The following is a 17,908-nucleotide window of genomic DNA, read 5'->3' as shown; positions in this document are numbered from 1 at the left end:
ATCCATCACTTCCTCCTCCAAAGCTAGGGCATACATACCCAAACATGCACTGATTCACCCTCCTCAACACACCCAAAAAGCCCCAAGAATCTACCCCAATCCACAGGACTCAATCCCCCTCTCCACCACACCTGCCTAAGCACTCAGTGGCCTAAAGGGAGGGCCTAATCCAGGCCCCACTCCCTGCCAACCTACCCCTCCTAAGCATGGGAAATTCACACCACAAAAGATAAATTACTTTCTAAAGTAATTGCATCACGTATGTTTTGGAAAATAAATCTTTCCAGATATACAGTATAAAATAAAATTACTGATATGAACTCTTTCATTAGCAGCCAAGTTATTTTAAAACACTGCAGAAACAAGCATGACAACTTTTCATTCAGACACAACTATGGAAGAAACAGGGATTGAATTCATCATAGAAAATAAGTAGTATTTCAGAATTTTTAAAATGTATATAAATGTTTTACCTGACACTACTCCTATTCCATCATCACAATCATAGTCTGAGATTTCACTATCACTTATTCTTTTGGATCCTGCAAAAACAAATAATTATAGGATTGATTATAACTATTATAGTAAATAAGTGCTATATTTATTAAACTTTACTAGTAACATTAATAGAGATTGTTAAATTTGCATATATCCATTTATCTCTTATAAAATAAAATACAATTGTGAACACACAGAGAAAAATACTACTTCAAATATTAATTTGGTTAGTACAACACGTATTGAAATAAGTTAGTAAAAACACCTTCTAATTCCACTGCTACACCTAAAAAGCAGGCCACATAAGAAAAGAAATATATTAGGCTCTGGCTTACCATTTTATCTGCTTGTACATGGAGAGATGGCCTAATATTTGCAACCAACCAAATATAACTTACTTGTCAAAAAAGTAAGAGATCTTTACTGCTCAGAAGCAGACAACATAATCCTCATTGGGATTGCAAATATGATATGAAAATATTTTTAAAAAAATATATAGCTGATGAGTCACTAAAACAAACATGTTGTATAAATACGAAGTCATACAGTACATGCTCAATCCTAATTGAAAGAGTAGGAATTACCCAGATATTTTCGTCCTGTTATCTATCATGCAAATTTTCTTTGCTAGCTTTAATCATATTCTAGTCTGATCTCTGCTTTGACACTGCTTATGGTTAATCCTAACCATATTTTTTCATAACCTAGCATTTAAAGCTAGTTTTTATTTAGCCTGAATAAAAGTCAAAATTAAAAGTATATAGTTAACATTATCTTATTAATGTTGATGTAAGTACAATGTCAAACCATGTTTAAAGGTAGGGAAAGAGTTCGTTGTTTATTCATTTAGTCGTTTCCGACTCTTCATGACTTCATGAACCAGCCCACGCCAGAGCTTCCTGTCGATCGTCAACACCCCCAGCTTCCCCAGGGATGAATCCATCACCTCTAGAATATCATCAATCCATCTTGCCCTTGGTCGGCCCCTCTTCCTTTTGCCTTCCACTCTCCCTAGCATTAGCATCTTCTCCAGGGTGTCCTGTCTTCTCATTATGTGGCCAAAGTATTTCAGTTTTGCCTTTAGTATCATTCCCTCAAGTGAGCAGTCTGGCTTTATTTCCTGGAGGATGGACTGGTTGGATCTTCTTGCAGTCCAAGGCACTCTCAGAATTTTCCTCCAACACCACAGTTCAAAAGCATCGATCTTCCTTCGCTCAGCCTTCCTTATGGTCCAGCTCTCGCAGCCATATGTTACTACAGGGAACACCATTGCTTTAACTATGCAGACCTTTGTTGTCAGCGTGATGTCTCTGCTCTTAACTAGTTTATCGAGATTTGTCATCGCTCTTCTCCCAAGGATTAAGCGTCTTCTGATTTCCTGACTGCAGTCAGCATCTGCAGTAATCTTCGCACCTAGAAATACAAAGTCTTTCACTGCTTCTACATTTTCTCCCTCTATTTGCCAGTTATCAATCAGGCTGGTTGCCATAATCTTGCTTTTTCTGAGGTTTAGCTGCAAGCCAGCTTTTGCACTTTCTTCTTTCACCTTCATCATAAGGCTCCTCAGTTCCTCTTTGCTTTCAGCCATCAAAGTGGTATCATCTGCATATCTGAGATTGTTAATGTTTCTTCCAGAGATTTTAACTCCAGCCTTGGATTCCTCAAGCCCAGCATGTCGCATGATGTGTTCTGCGTACAAGTTGAATAGGTAGGGTGAGAGTATACAGCCCTGCCGTACTCCTTTCCCAATCTTAAACCAGTCCGTTGTTCCGTGGTCTGTTCTTACTGTTGCTACTTGGTTGCTATACAGATTCTTCAGGAGGCAGACAAGATGACTTGGTATCCCCATACCACTAAGAACTTGCCACAATTTGTTATGGTCCACACAGTCAAAGGCTTTAGAATAGTCAATAAAACAGAAATAGATGTTTTTCTGAAACTCCCTGGCTTTTTCCATTATCCAGCGGATATTGGCAATTTGGTCCCTAGTTCCTCTGCCTTTTCTAAACCCAGCTTGTATATCTGGCAATTCTCACTCCATGAATTGCTGAAGTCTACCTTGCAGGATCTTGAGCATTACCTTACTGGCATGTGAAATGAGTGCCACTGTTCGATAGTTTGAACATTCTTTAGTGTTTCCCTTTTTTGGTATGGGGATATAAGTTGATTTTTTCCAGTCTGATGGCCATTCTTGTGTTTTCCAAATTTGCTGGCATATAGCATGCATTACCTTGACATCATTATCTTGCAAGATTTTGAACAGTTCAGCTGGGATGCCATCGTCTCCTGCTGCCTTGTTATTAGCAATGCTTCTTAAGGCCCACTCAACCTCACTCTTCAGGATGTCTGGCTCTAGCTCACCGACCACACCGTCAAAGCTATCCCCGATATTGTTATCCTTCCTATACAGGTTTTCTGTATATTCTTGCCACCTTTTCTTGATCTCTTCTTCTTCTGTTAGGTCCTTGCCATCTTTGTTTTTGATCATACCCATTTTTGCCTGGAATTTACCTCCAATGTTTCTAATTTTCTGGAAGAGGTCTCTTGTCCTTCCTATTCTATTGTCTTCTTCCATTTCTGCGCATTGCTTGTTTAAAAATAATTCCTTATCTCTTCTGGCTAACCTCTGGAATTTTGCATTTAATTGGGCATATCTCCCCCTGTCACTGTTGCCTTTTGCTTTCCTTCTTTCTTGGGCTACTTCTAGTGTCTCAGCACACAGCCATTTTGCCTTCTTGGTTTTCTCTTTCTTTGGGATGTATTTTGTTGCCGCCTCCTGAACAATGTTGCAAACTTCTGTCCAGAGTTCTTCCAGGACCCTATCTACTAAGTCCAGTCCCTTAAATCTATTCTTCACCTCCACTGCATATTCTTTAGGAATATTAGTGAGCTCATATCTAGCTGATCTGTGGGTCTTCCCTAATCTCTTTAGTCTGATCCTAAATTGTGCAAGAAGAAGTTCATGATCTGAACTACAGTCAGCTCCAGGTCTTGTTTTTACCGACTGTATAGATGTCCGCCACCGTTGGCTACAAAGGATGTAGTCAATCTGATTTCGGTGTTGTCCATCTGGTGAAGTCCATGTATAAAGCCGTCTCTTAGGTTGTTGGAAGAGAGTGTTTGTTCTGCAGAGTAAGTTGTCTTGGCAAAATTCTATCAGCCTATGTCCTGCTTCGTTTTGTTCTCCCAGGCCATGCTTACCTGTAATTCCAGGTGTCATTTGACTGCCCACCTTAGCATTCCAGTCTCCTGTGATGAAAATAACATCTCTTTTAGCTGTGCTGTCCAGTAGGTGCTGCAGATCCTCATAGAACTGCTCTACTTCAGCTTCTTCAGCATCTGTGGTTGGGGCGTATATTTGGATCACTGTGATGTTAGATGGCTTGCCCTGAATTCGAATTGAGATCATTCTATTGTTTTTTGGATTGTATCCAAGCACTGCTTTAGCCACTTTACTATTAATTATGAAGGCTACTCCATTTCTTCTGTGGTCCTCTTGTCCACAGTAGTAGATCTGGTGGACATTTGATGTGAAGTGGCCCATTCCAGTCCATTTCAGTTCACTGATGCCCAAAATGTCTATCTTTAATCTTGACATCTCACCAATAACCACATCCAATTTGGCCTGGTTCATAGATCTTACATTCCAGGTTCCAATGGTGTGTTGATCCTTAGAACATCGGATTCGCCATTCACCACCAGCACCGTCGGCCGGTAGCCGTCCTTTCGGCTTTGAGCTAGTTGCGTCATCACGTCTGGGGCTAGTTGAACTCATCCTCTGTTCCTCCCCAGTAGCATTTTGACCATCTTCCGACCTGGGGGTCTCATCTTCCGATGGTATACCGACATATCTCTGGTTGCACTGATCCATTGAGTTTTCACGGCAAGAATACTGGGGTGGGTTGCCATTACCTTCCCCAGGGATCGCATTTAGTCTGACCTCTCTGTCATGACCTTCCCGTCTTGGGTGGCCCTTCACGGTTTAGCTCATGGCATCATTGGGGTGCTCAAGCTCCAGCACCATGACAAGGTAACGATCCTTTGCTGAAGGGAAAGAGTAGGAATCTTAATATAAGAGCAACAGTGATTACAGAGGAGGCAATATCTGATTCTTCAAATAGTCCTTTGTGCTTCTGAGTACTTTCTCAGAATTAAGTGCTGGTTGTTTGGGTGGTGAAACAGCACACTAAAAAAGTCAGAAGAGAAAGAACTACAGGAGTAACCTTTATTATTAAAAACTACTTAGTAGAAAAAGGCATCTTATTATCACCAAAACTGAGCAAGAAAAGCTTCTGCTGTGCGTGCTCAGTGGGTGAGGATTTAAACTGTTCAGGGACTGCCTTTCATTGCTGGAAGCAACTTCAGCATTTTGCTTCATGCCCCATGTTTTGTGCTTTCTTGTTCCTGACTCCTTGGCATGTTCCAGACCAAGTTTCTGGCTTGTCCCATGGTGCTTTCAAGACACTGTGGGTTTTTTTTGGATTACAGGCTAACTGGCCCAGTTTTACATCTCCTTCTCGGTTACCAGTAAGCTTATCATACACACACACATTCCTCATTTGCCTTTTCTAACACCACTCCTGTTTTTCACTCACCTGCTCCTGTCTGCCTATACCCATGCTCTCCTTGTGCCTCTACCTCATCTTCCCCCCACTGCTTCTGCAACCAAGCACTTATCCAGTGTGTGCTCAGCTTGTGATGCATCCGCCAGCCTCACCATAATTGTACTGCTCCAACCATCAGTATATGCACTCTCCCTCACTCCCTGCAAATGTTTCTTCTACCAAGCCCTTTCTCCAGCATATGCTTGGCCCCTAGTACCCTCTCAAGCCTCATACAGAATCACACACACACCATGCTTGCATGAGTGTTTGCCCCTCTGCTGAAGACAAGACACAAAATTTGATCTGGGTGGATAGGCAGATGAATACAGGAGAAGGTGGTCCCTCAGATAACCATGTCCAAAGACATATAGGACCTTAAAGATGATAACCAGCACCTTGAATCACACCCAGAAGCCAACTGATAATCAATGCTGCTCCCAAAGCAGTGGTGTCATCCAAATACCCATCACTGCCTGGACTATTGCATATTGCACCAGCTATAGCTTCCAGATGTTCTTCAAGGGCAGCCCATCTAGCTGTGTTACCACAGTCCAAACAGGAGATGGCTAGGGCACACATTACTGTTTGCAAGCTATCCTGATCTAGGGAAGATTGCAATTGGTGCACAATATATAACTGTGCAAAATCCTCCTAGCCACAGCTGCCGTCTGCTCCTCAAGTGGGAGCCATGAGTCTAGGAGAAAATTGCAAGTCACCTCTGAGTGCAGGAGTACAACCCCATTCACAGCCAAAGACTGAATTTATCTGGAATCATCTGGGCCACAAACCTAAAGCCATTCTAAAAGGCTGTTCCTCCCTACCCAGACCCTGACAGCCTCCAAGCACTGGGTTACCATCCACTGCATTACCTGTTTGGCCTGCAGACAAGATGTAAAAATAACTTTATCATCAGTATATTGATGATACCGAACCCTACACTGGTGGATGACCTCCCCCAGTGTTAAAAAGTAAAGAGAAGAGTTCCCTGATGCACTCCACAAAGTAAAGGACTTTGAATAGATCTTTCTTCTCTCACCACCACTGACTGGGGCCAACCCTCCAGGAAGGAGGAGAACCTTGGTAAAACAGTGCCCCCCACTCCAATCCCTCAGAAATGGTCCAGAAGGATACCATAATTGATGGCATCAAAAGCCAGTGATAGATCAAGAAGGACCAAACGTCCATATGCACTGTTTGCTTTATGGTCCTTTACAGTTATAGGGCCACCACTTTTTCCACAACCTTTCCAAGAAAAGGAACCTTAGAAACAGGTCTATAATTGTCCAAGACAGATCAAGTGAAGGCTTCTTGAGCTGGGGACACACCACCACCCACTACAGAGATTATGGAAATACCTAATCATTCAGATAAGCATGAATTACCACTTGGAACTAATCTCTTGACACCTCAAAGGAGGCTTCAACTAACCATGAGGTTTAGAACTAACACTGCAGGGAAGGGTTCCTCACAGACTCAAAATGATCCCAGAGCACTTCACAAGATGGAACCCCAGTCATCTCCATTGGCATAGGTTCTTCCCCGCTGCAGAGTAAGGTTGTACTACAGAGCTCTATGGCAATTACAGTGTCATCTGTCCATGACGTGAGGTGAAGTTCAACTCTACTTTCAAATCACATCACTTCTGTCTCACAACAAAAACCAGATTAGAGTGTGAATTCTCAAGTGTGCTGGACCCTGGATAAGTTGAACCTGATCCATAGGCTGCTCCAGATCCACTGCAGGGCAAAGGTAGTTGAAGTCCCCTAACAGTACCAGCCAGGGGACTTCCACCACCACCTCAGTGATCCAGTCAAGCAGCCCCGTCTGGGGTATCACTGTGCAGCAGGAGGGGTGATACATAAACAACAAATCCAACTGGCCCCAACAGAGCCTCATGGATGACAACAGCTATCCCCCTTCCCTGCCCAAGGACTCATTAATTTTTAATGGCTTATAAAATACTTTCCAAATAAATTATGAATAGTTTAAGACAAACTTAAACGCTTTATTCTCCAAAGTGATATCTCAATCTATGTAACCAAAAAGTATTCTATATAAGATAGTTCCTGGGATGAGAATAGTTGAAAGATCAAGATGCATGTGTGATCCACTAAGTGGATCAAAGCTGATAAAATTAAAGTTGAATTCAGTTGTAATTCAACTGAAGAAAAATGAAGAAAAAACTCTTTAAGAATTTTGGAAATCAGATTATGCAAGAGATTGTAAAATATTAATAGTAGTATTTTTATTTGGCATGTACTTATATCCAAGTGTAATGCAAGACCAATTTTTGTATAGCAATATAAAATATATATGAAAAATATCTGGGAAATAAGTGAATGAGACATTTTCTAGATTTCACCTTTTTCAAAATGCTGTGATTCTTGTATATTGTTTCTCATGTTCTCTAAAGCCATAGGTTAGCGCATGTCAATTTAATTACTTAACAGTAGAAGGATAAATCTTCAGGTACAAAGCAAAACTTATTTATTTACTTACTTACTTACTAGATTTATAAGGTCGCCCAACTCAATGTGATTTTGGGCAGCATACAACAGAAAAACAAACAATAAACCAGGGGGGAAAAGCCAAATAATATAAAACAAATAAATTATATAAATATAAAATACAAAATATAAAATGGCAACAAAGTACAATTATAAAAAAACTACTACAACAACAAAAAGACTCTACTCAACTGGACCCTAATGCCTGGGAAAAAAGCCAGGTATCCATAATTTCTATTAACAGAACACATCTTTTTCTTTCTTTCTTTCTTTCTTTCTTTCTTTCTTTCTGTGCCTTCAAGCCAGTTTTTGACTTCTGGTGACAGCCTAAGCAAGTCCCTGCAGTTTTCTTGGGAAGATTTCCGCAGTAGTTTGCCAAAAAAAATGACTCCACTCAACTGGACCCAAATGCCTGGGGAAAAAAGCCATGTATCCATAATTTCTATTAACAGAACCCAACTACTTTCTCCATTTCCACAAACTGCTGATCCACAATTAAATACAGTAATAAAGTGATAAGCATATGGCACCTTTGATTTAACGCCTAGAAATAGCACAAAGAATCTGTAATACATACAGGATATTATCACATCCAAACACTAGGGATATACAGATTGAGTCTGACCTGTTAATCTGCTGCTTTGAATTAAAGCATCAAATCTAATCAGCTTGATTTTCCAATTGATTTCAATCAGATCGAATTCTGATCCAAATTAACAGGAAGGTCAATTTGATTTAATTTAATATAAAACAGCAAATCGGATGTATTAATTTGCTGAACTGATTCAGGAAACAGGCATCCAATTCTATGATTTAACTTGATCTACTGATTTAACTTTATCTGCCTTGCAATGGTTACCAAGAAAAAATGTTAATGCAGGAGCTATGATTATTATAAATGAGGTATGTTATTTATTTATTTGCTGAGTAAATTAAAAAAGCCTGATAGTTGGAGATTTATTTACAACCAATAGAAGAGAATATCTGTAGCTCGGGGCTGAACTGTGGAGTCCTTGGCGTTCTCTGAGCTTGGTTGTTTGTTTGCAGATATTGAAATGTCTGCAAGCAAACAACCAAGCTCAGAGAGCGCCAAGGACTCCACAGTTCATTTTTAAGTACGGTACCGCTGTCAATAAAGGAGACATTATCACTCAATAGTTGTATAGCATCATATCAGTATGGAGTTTTAAGTTAGAAGTTGGTATATTGGTATAAATTTTAATTTTAATACAAATTGTCATAAAGTACTATCAAGATACTAATATCAATATTATGATATTACCTTTACATCAAATCATAATGAATGAAGAGTTAGAAAATAGTTCAATTTTTTAGCAAAATGTTTATAATACTCTAAGATTAGAAACAATGCATAGATAAAGGCCTATTTCTGAAAACAGAGTAAGAATCCAAAGAACAAACAAGCAACTGAACTGAAGCACAACAAATAGCAGAAGCACACCAATAGCATTAAAAAAAATTGTCACAAGCAATAAATGGCATGCTTTTAAATTACCTGGATTATATGAATATGAGCCTTTATCTGGAAAATGTTAAAATGAAGTGATATCAGAAAAAAATACACGAGGCTTTAACATGTAACAGAAGTGTACTTAATTTGAAAGGTTGTGCATGACTAAGTACAATTGCTATTTTTATTTGATAAAGCAGTCATGAAGTACTGGGGTTTTTTTAGAACTCTTCAGTGCAATCCTGTGTATATTTATGTCCAATGGCACTTACGCCATAACAATTTAGTGATCCTACTAATTTTTTAAAAAACCATCAGGGTGCTTCTTTTTATTTAACACAGTTCAAGTTATTTTTAAACACAGAGAACTTCATTCTGTTAATTCTATTTGCTAGCCAAACTTTTGATTAATTCTTCCTTTCAAAATTACAGTGTGGAACAGAACAAGGTAAAGCCAGAATATGAACTTAATTCCTTAACTGGAGTCAGTGGTCATTGACTCAATAATCTTTTTTCCCCCTACAGTTTCCTACTGAATTATCAGGGTTTCCCTATTGTTAACTTGACCATGCAGTTCTCCCCTCTTGTTATTATCTCTCCCTATTACAAAATCACTTCCTCTTTCACTGACATCAGTACAAACATGTTCAGCACTATGAATAATGTCTGTGAAAAGTTAACGGTGTCATCATAGAACTTAAATCTTTTTCCTTACAAAAGACTGACAGGGTTGGATGAGTCTGATACTGGGGAATGATGTTCCAGAGGGCAGGTACCGCAACAGAAAAGGCATGCTTCCGCAGTCCTGTAAGATGACAGCATTTAATAGAGGAGACCGGGAGTGCACCCACTTTGCTGGAATGTACCAGGCAGGCAGAAGCAATTGGAGATGGGCAGTCCTCCGATAAATAGGCCCTATGCCATAAACTTTATAGGTGCAACCAGCCTTATATTGGTGCCTGAATACCTGCGGTATGATCTGAATTTATTTCTTGCTCCAACATCAGAGTTTAGAGCAGCCTTTCTCAACTAGGCTTCCACAGAACCCTAAGCTTAAACAAAAGCTCATTAGGGGTTCCACAAGTCCATGTTTGAAAGAAAAAAAAGAAACATTGTTTTTTGAACGTCATGCATCATGCAATGCTAGCCCTTGAAGTGGTGGGAATTTCTACACACTGCAACTCAGCTGCTGGCCTGCTGCTTTGCTGTTATAAACATTATAAAATGTAGTTTGTATAGGTTAGAAGTGAATTGTATTGTGAAGTTTTCATCTTTTTTGTAATTTTTCTGCAGAATTCACTGAGACCTAAAAATGATTATAAGTATTCCTCCACGGTAAAAGATTGAGAGAGTCTGCTTTAGAGAACAGAGCTCACATTCCATTCTTCACATACTGAATTGTTCACCCATATAATTAATAGTTCATAATGTACTAACTTTAGATTTGTTTTTGGTTTGTTTATTAAATGTATTGGCAGCCTAACTCCACTGTGACTTTGGGTGGTTAAGATTTGCATATAAAGCAGACCTGCTTCATCTCAGCCTTAAAATATATAGAACCTGCTTTCAGGAACTCCTCAAAAGAGGATACCAAATATCCTTGGGCATTTTAATACGGAAGTGAATACATGTGTTTTAGATAAAACAAATTCAGCATTGCCATATAATAAAAAAATCCCATCCAACAAGATTCAGTGAAGTTGGAAATTAGATAACATTAAATTTCAACTGTGACTTGATGAAATATTTTTACTGTTTACTATGTGTTCAGATTTCTAAAAAGTGTAATATTTTCTGAGAGTTCTGCAAAAGGACAGAATAAATTAAAATGAGATGAAATAATATTTTATCTGAAACAAAATTAAAGTTAATAATTACATGATGAGACAAAGCAGTCCTACTTGTCAGTCGGAATACTGTGGCTGGGCATGAATGAGGATGATGTGACATTTGCACCTAAGCAGCTTTGCAGCCTAGGCAGACAAACAGAGATGGGCATGTAATGTAGGTTTCCTCTTCAGAGGTTTCTCTCCAGCTTCAGGGGAAATGTCAAGGCATCCAACTGATTTTGTTACGATGTCCAAAGGATTCTAAAACTGCTGCCTAAAATGTTTTGTTTATTATATATTTATATTTGTAATAATTTATAATATTTATAGATACATGTTAACATGAAGTTATAAGGAAAGTTTGTGAAGTTTATCAGATTTCAAGGAAGACATATTAGACATATTTGAGAAGGGAAGGGAAGCACATCGTAAAAGGAGTTTAAAATCTACATATGGTTTATAGTCATGGATTTTACAGATCTACCTACTTTTTTAAAAAAAAAAATCAGTGTATTACAATTTGAAACTTTTTTCTTCTAAAATTTATGACTGAACCCTCCAAATAAGCTTTTACTATAAATATTAATTTTTGCAATATAGGTAGTTAGCAACCATTCATTCAGCAACTGTTTGAAGTGATGATGGTGCTGAATGAGGAGATGCGATGAGGAGACTTATGGCCTGTCCTTGAAGTTGCTGCAGTCCTGCAGTCACGTGATCACCATTTGTGACCTTCACTGCTGGCTTCTGACAAGCAAAGTCAATGGGGAAACTGTCAGGAGGTTGCAAATGGCCATTACATGACATCACGCCTAATGACTGCATGCGATTCACCTAACAACCACAAGTGGAACTGTGGAATTGCCGTTGTAAGTTGGCACGGTTGTGTGATGTCATACTTTATGACTATGTTGTTTAGCAATGAAGTTCCTGGTACCAATTACCGTCATTAACCAAGGACTACCTGTATATCTAAATTGTTGTAAAGGACACAACTGCATTGTGACAGCTACATGGTAGAAAGCAACACTGTACATAATATAAATGGATAAGAGAACAAAAAGAACTAGAGAAAACAATGCTTCTTAATATAAAATGAATTCACACTAGCTTTCACAGATTTTCAAAAATGCAGTTAATATACTTAAATTAGTATATAAAAACAGAAGAGATCCTAACTTATTATTGTATAAATTTGCAATCTAGAAGAAAGCATTTTAATTATTCAATTCAGAAATGAAAACAAATTAATAGTATTATATAACCTACTTTGCAACCTTCGGGTGGGGCTATCCCCATGAAGCTGTCGGCGTGGCAAATATGGGGAAGGATGGGGAAGTGGCAATGAAGACATATCATGAGTCTGAAGTTTGTACCAATGAGCCTCATCATCCAGCAATGCTGTCTCTAATTCAATTAGAATCTAAAAAAGAGAATAAAATAGAACTATTCAAGTAGAACACATCATTTGCACTTGTAGAATTTATTGTATCTTTGTGTCTGTGGAGGTAACATCAAATACGGATTCCTTGCAAACAATAAATAGCATTGACTACCTCTCCTAAAAATTCACTTTCTTCCTCACGAACTCGTGCTTGGTCCCAAAGGGTAATTTCCAACATTCGCTCTCGAAATTCTCTCCGATGAACTGGAGAATAAATGAATGTTTGGTTCCACTTGGGTTCCAATGTTTTTTTTACTGTTTTTGTTCTTCTTTTATTTTTATCACTGTAATTAAGAAGTACATATTAGTTGATATTTCAAAGAATCATAAAATTCATATTTTTAATGGGAAGGATGAGTTTGGTTCCTTTGCATAATTCCTGAAACTGGGTTTCATTTCTGAGACAATTACTCTCATTTCTTATTCCACAATATTTTTTTTAATCAGTAGTTGCTATTTCAACACCAATTGTAAAAAATCCTGATTAGTACAAATAGGATGTTATAAACAAAATCAGCATTCACATAACCTTCTCATTTAATTATTTTTACCTGTTCTGCACTTTGATCCAAAATTCAAGGAAAGACTTGTTAGGAATTTTATTGTCAAAGTGTCAGAAGGGATATTCATACATTGTTCCTCTTCAGTAGTACTGTACAAGCTATCCGTTTATGCACTGAAAAAGTTCACTAACTTCACACAGACTTCTACAAATATTCTAAAGACTATGGATACGCTACTATACGCCACACTGGTTGAGATGCTAGAGACACATGAATATTTCCAAGATAAGCTGAACTCAATTACCAGAACAATAGTGATAATGGATTGCGAACAGACTGTCATATGATCAATAGGTCTCAGTTGCTGTATTCTGCAGAAATTAGAGTTTTGTCCCTTTCATTTGATTAAAAAACCCAATCCACAAAATATACTATATTTTAATTTTAAAAAAGGTATAAGACATTAGCAATATTTTGGACATAATGATTAGATTTTAGTAGATAAATTGAAACATTTTATAAAATAGCTTTGCAAGGATTAAAAGACTTCATTTCAAAATAATGTCTTCAAATAATTTAAAGAATACATTATTGTAACTGACAGAAATATTATGCCTGTACTAAGAAAATAAAGCAGCTGGAAAACAAATTAATATGTTTAGTAATGTTCAAAAGTCTAAGCTCAACTATTATGCCTGAAGCAAAATTTATTTAAAAAAAACAAAGAAACCTGTGCCCTCCCTTGAGAACCCTCTACTTTGAGAACCCCTAACCAGAGAAATAACATATAAAACAGGAACACTTAAAAAACAGATTGTAACTGCAACATTTAAAGCCAAACTGGGAAGTTTCAGTACAAACAGAACTCAAAATGAGAAACTGCTATGGTAAAGGAATATTTCAACATCAAGCAAACTTTTTGTTAAATATAAATTATTATTTAAAATTTATTTCAAAATATTTAATAGAACAACTCTAACTCATTACAGAGTGAAAAGCTTTGAAGAAGAATTAATGATTAATTTATGTAGTACTTTATGGGCCTCAGGGTGAAAATAAAGTATACGTATAGAACAACAAGCTTGGTAATGACCATTTGAAAAACACAGTAAGACTGATTTCTAAATATCAACAAAAAGGTTATGAAAAATAACTATACTACAGACTTCTTAAGAAATAAGAGAAACAGGAAATGGAAATCCTTTTGACTCCCCTCCTGCCCTCCCTCCTACATTTTTTTCCTCTACTTGAGATGGTCCTGAGCTTTGAGAAAGAGTACCATAGAACCCTAGTTTCTCCAAGCTTTGCAACAAGCTTTGGAATCTTCGATGTGCTGATCCCAGTGGATAAAAGCAGCAAGGTCTCCCATTAAGAATCCCTTCAGGCCAAAGACAGTGTTTCATTATGACTTCAAGACCTGGATGTGTAATTGATTTGGGAAATGAAGTAGCATGCCTTGGAACCTGTTCAACCAGTCACTATCCCTAGCAATAAACTTTTTACATTGCATGCATGATCCTTAAAGACAATAATCCAAGGAAGCACATCAGTGTGTCTGATTTATATAATTTATTTATTTTATCCATTCATTCATTCATTCATTCACTCACTCACTCCTTTTGACTTAAAAGGTTAAATGATGGATACAGCAGTCATTCATTATTATTAACAGATCAACCCTTATAAAATCCTTTAATATTTAATATATTTGTGTCATTATATATATAGTTACATTCTGTACTTATCATTCAGATTTCTCACAAAAATTCAGTTGTAACAATTTCCACCAGGAAATTTCATCTAATCATGGCTATTAGTTTTTTCTACAGACTATATGTGGTAATTTCAATTAAGCTCTTTGTTCATGTTACCTTCTGTCAGGAAGAAAGTAAATCTTAACATAGGGATTCCTCGGTCTCCCATCTTCTCTTGAAGGAAGATCTTTTGCTCCCAATATTGTGACTATCAATTGATGGCCAACTTTGTCATACCACAACTTTATCTGTAAAGAGAAAATATGCATTAGGCACATTTTTAAAAATTACAATGTAAAATAAATAAATGTAAGATAAATGAAATGCTTAATCTACACTGTATTTTATTACTGCAATGAATAAATTATTTCTAATTTGGCTGTCTGAGAGTGTAAGCCTATGTATGCCTACTCATACATTAAGTGTCACTGAGTTGTATAGGGATTACTCCCAGGTAAGTTTTAGACAAGGTTCCATTTAAGGCACAAAATGGGAGTTATACTATATTAAATGTATTGTACTATATAAAATATAGTATATTACATACTATAATAAATGAAATGTTTTGTTTGTTTAACCATTTGATGTTGCCTTTCATACAAAGATATGCTTAGTATTTCTATTTATTTCTAATACTTGACTCTACATATGTTACTGTATCTATCAGTCTTACTAGATGTTGACATTTTCATTGAAGAATGTGCAAGATTTTGGGAATTTAAAAATAATTTTTGAGAGGAGTAGGGAGATCTCGGAAGCCTAGTGATTGGTCAGCTGCATGCAGCAGCCTGACTGCCAAACTCTACTACATGATACAAATCCATTAAAAGATGATAGGCTGGTAATCTTATTTTATATTATATATGAAATAAGGTTATGAATTCTATGGACCTTTTCACAATACAATCATTTATCTGCTAAAATGATTTTACAGAAATCTTCTACAAGTATATAGTTACCATTTTACTGCCCCATTCTGCACACTGGAAGTATTATTTAATCCCTTGTATATCTCTGGATTTTTTTTCTCTATAAACGTATAATTTCAGTTCTCAAATTTGGAATAACTTAAAATTCATGTAGAGATGTAAACAAAAGATTAGTTATTCTAGCCTAAGCATTATGTATTCCCAACTCATTTCTTTTGAGAAGATAGAAAAGTAGAACTTTTAAAGTCAGACTACCAGAGAGATCTTTCCTGATCTACAATTTTCTATATACTATTAAAACTCCTGTGTCTGTTTGATACTTTGTAACCTTTACTGGGCGAAACAGTGCATCATAGGGCAACAATTTTTGAACCAAGGTACCTCAAATGGGATAATTTACAGAAGGCGTCCAAAATCTGAGACCCATGACTTCCATGGAACAGAAATTTGGCAAGATTTATAAAACAATTTATGACATAAAAATTATCATAAAACATTTTATGACATAATACAAAATGTCATAAAACATTTCCTGTGGTCAACTTCTGATGTTTGACTGTGCTATACAGTTCGTTGTTTATTCATTTAGTCGCTTCCGACTCTTCGTGACTTCATGGACCAGCCCACGCAGAGCTTCCTGTCGGTCATCAACACCTCCAGCTCCCCCAGGGACAAGTCTGTCACCTCTAGAATATCATCTATCCATCTTGCCCTTGGTCGGCCCCTCTTCCTTTTGCCCTCCACTCTCCCTAGCATCAGCATCTTCTCCAGGGTATCCTGTCTTCTCATTATGGCCAAAGTATTTCAGTTTGGCCTTTAATATCATTCCCTCCAGTGAGCAGTCTGGCTTTATTTCCTGGAGGATGGACTGGTTTGATCTTCTGGCAGTCCAAGGCACTCTCAGAATTTTCCTCCAACACCACAGTTCAAAAGCATCTATCTTCCTTCGCTCAGCCTTCCTTATGGTCCAGCTCTCACAGCCATATGTTACTACTGGGAATACCATTGCTTTAACTATGCGGACCTTTGTTGTCAGTGTGATGTCTCTGCTGTTAACTATTTTATCGAGATTTGTCATTGCTCTTCTCCCAAGGATTAAACGTCTTCTGATTTCCTGACTGCAGTCAGCATCTGCAGTAATCTTCGCACCTAGAAATACAAAGTCTTTCACTGCTTCTACATTTTCTCCCTCTATTTGCCAGTTATCAATGAAGCTGGTTGCCATAATCTTGGTTTTTTTCAGCAAGCTTTTGCACTTTCTTCTTGTACCTTCATCATAAGGCTCCTCAGTTCCTCTTCACTTTCAGCCATCAAGTGGTATCATCTGCATATCTGAGATTGTTAATGTTTCTTCCAGAGATTTTAACTCCAGCCTTGGATTCCTCAAGCCCAGCATGTCGCATGATGTGTTCTGCGTACAAGTTGAATAGGTAGGGTGAGAGTATACAGCCCTGCCGTACTCCTTTCCCAATCTGAAACCAGTACGTTGTTCTGTGGTCTGTTCTTACTGTTGCTACTTGGTCGTTATACAGATTCTTCAGGAGGCATACAAGATGACTTGGTATCCCTACCGCTAAGAACTTGCCACAATTTGTTATGGTCCACACAGTCAAAGGCTTTAGAATAGTCAACAAAACAGAAATAGATGTTTTTCTGAAACTCCCTGGCTTTTTCTATTATTCAGCGGATATTGGCAATTTGGTCCCTAGCTCCTCTGCCTTTTCTAAACCCAGCTTGTTCATCTGGCAGTTCTCGGTCCATGAGTTGCTGAAGTCTACCTTGCAGGATCTTGAGCAATACTTTACTGGCATGTAAAATGAGCTATACAGTTCAACATAAGCTATTTTCAAAGCAGATACATCTCTCCCTGAATTTTTAAGAACTTTTCCAGTGAAGGTAGTACATTAGAAGGTCTGCCATTATTGAAGGCATTGAGGAATCTGGTAAGGAAATATATCTGAAACGATGACCCAACAGGTCACGGGTTGTCTACTTATAACCAAATGCAGGATGAAAAAGAAGTTTACCACTTGCTCTGCTACGATAATCACTGGTTTTGAATGAAGCAGAAGTTTTGTCCGCACACAAAATCTTTCCTACACTATGTGGAAAGATTATGCCACTCTTAATTTGATTAACTAGTTATTTTCATTAATATCAGATGAATGATACAGCTATAATTCCAGAATGTTTTTATCCAATGGGAGTGGTTGTCTTTGTAGATAATCAACATAAGCCATACTAACTTCTTAATTTCAGCTCAGACACTGCTATATACTGCTCAAATCTAGCCTGATTTTAATAACATCCAAGAAAGTGGCTTGTATATTTCTCAAGCACTATTTTTGGAGAATTAAACCGCTCAATTA

At 37.6% G+C, this 17,908-nt stretch overlaps 1 protein-coding gene across 1 annotated transcript in view; it reads right to left on the bottom strand.

The window, feature by feature from the left end:
- Nucleotides 1-17,908, bottom strand: part of RIMS2 (regulating synaptic membrane exocytosis 2) — a 209,326-nt gene that overhangs the window by 137,244 nt on the left and 54,174 nt on the right. Inside the window, exons 9-12 of the mRNA XM_063299583.1 lie at nt 14,728-14,858; nt 12,466-12,637; nt 12,179-12,332; nt 474-542 (exon numbers count right to left, since the gene is read on the bottom strand). Of these exons, the coding sequence (XP_063155653.1) occupies nt 474-542; nt 12,179-12,332; nt 12,466-12,637; nt 14,728-14,858 (526 nt within the window). The remainder of the gene's footprint in view (nt 1-473; nt 543-12,178; nt 12,333-12,465; nt 12,638-14,727; nt 14,859-17,908) is intronic.

This window comes from Candoia aspera, chromosome 3 (genome assembly GCF_035149785.1).
Source record: "Candoia aspera isolate rCanAsp1 chromosome 3, rCanAsp1.hap2, whole genome shotgun sequence".
Classification (NCBI taxonomy): Eukaryota; Metazoa; Chordata; class Lepidosauria; order Squamata; family Boidae; genus Candoia; species Candoia aspera.
The sequence above is the reverse complement of the archived record's forward strand: the minus strand, read 5'-3'. Positions and strand labels throughout refer to the sequence as shown.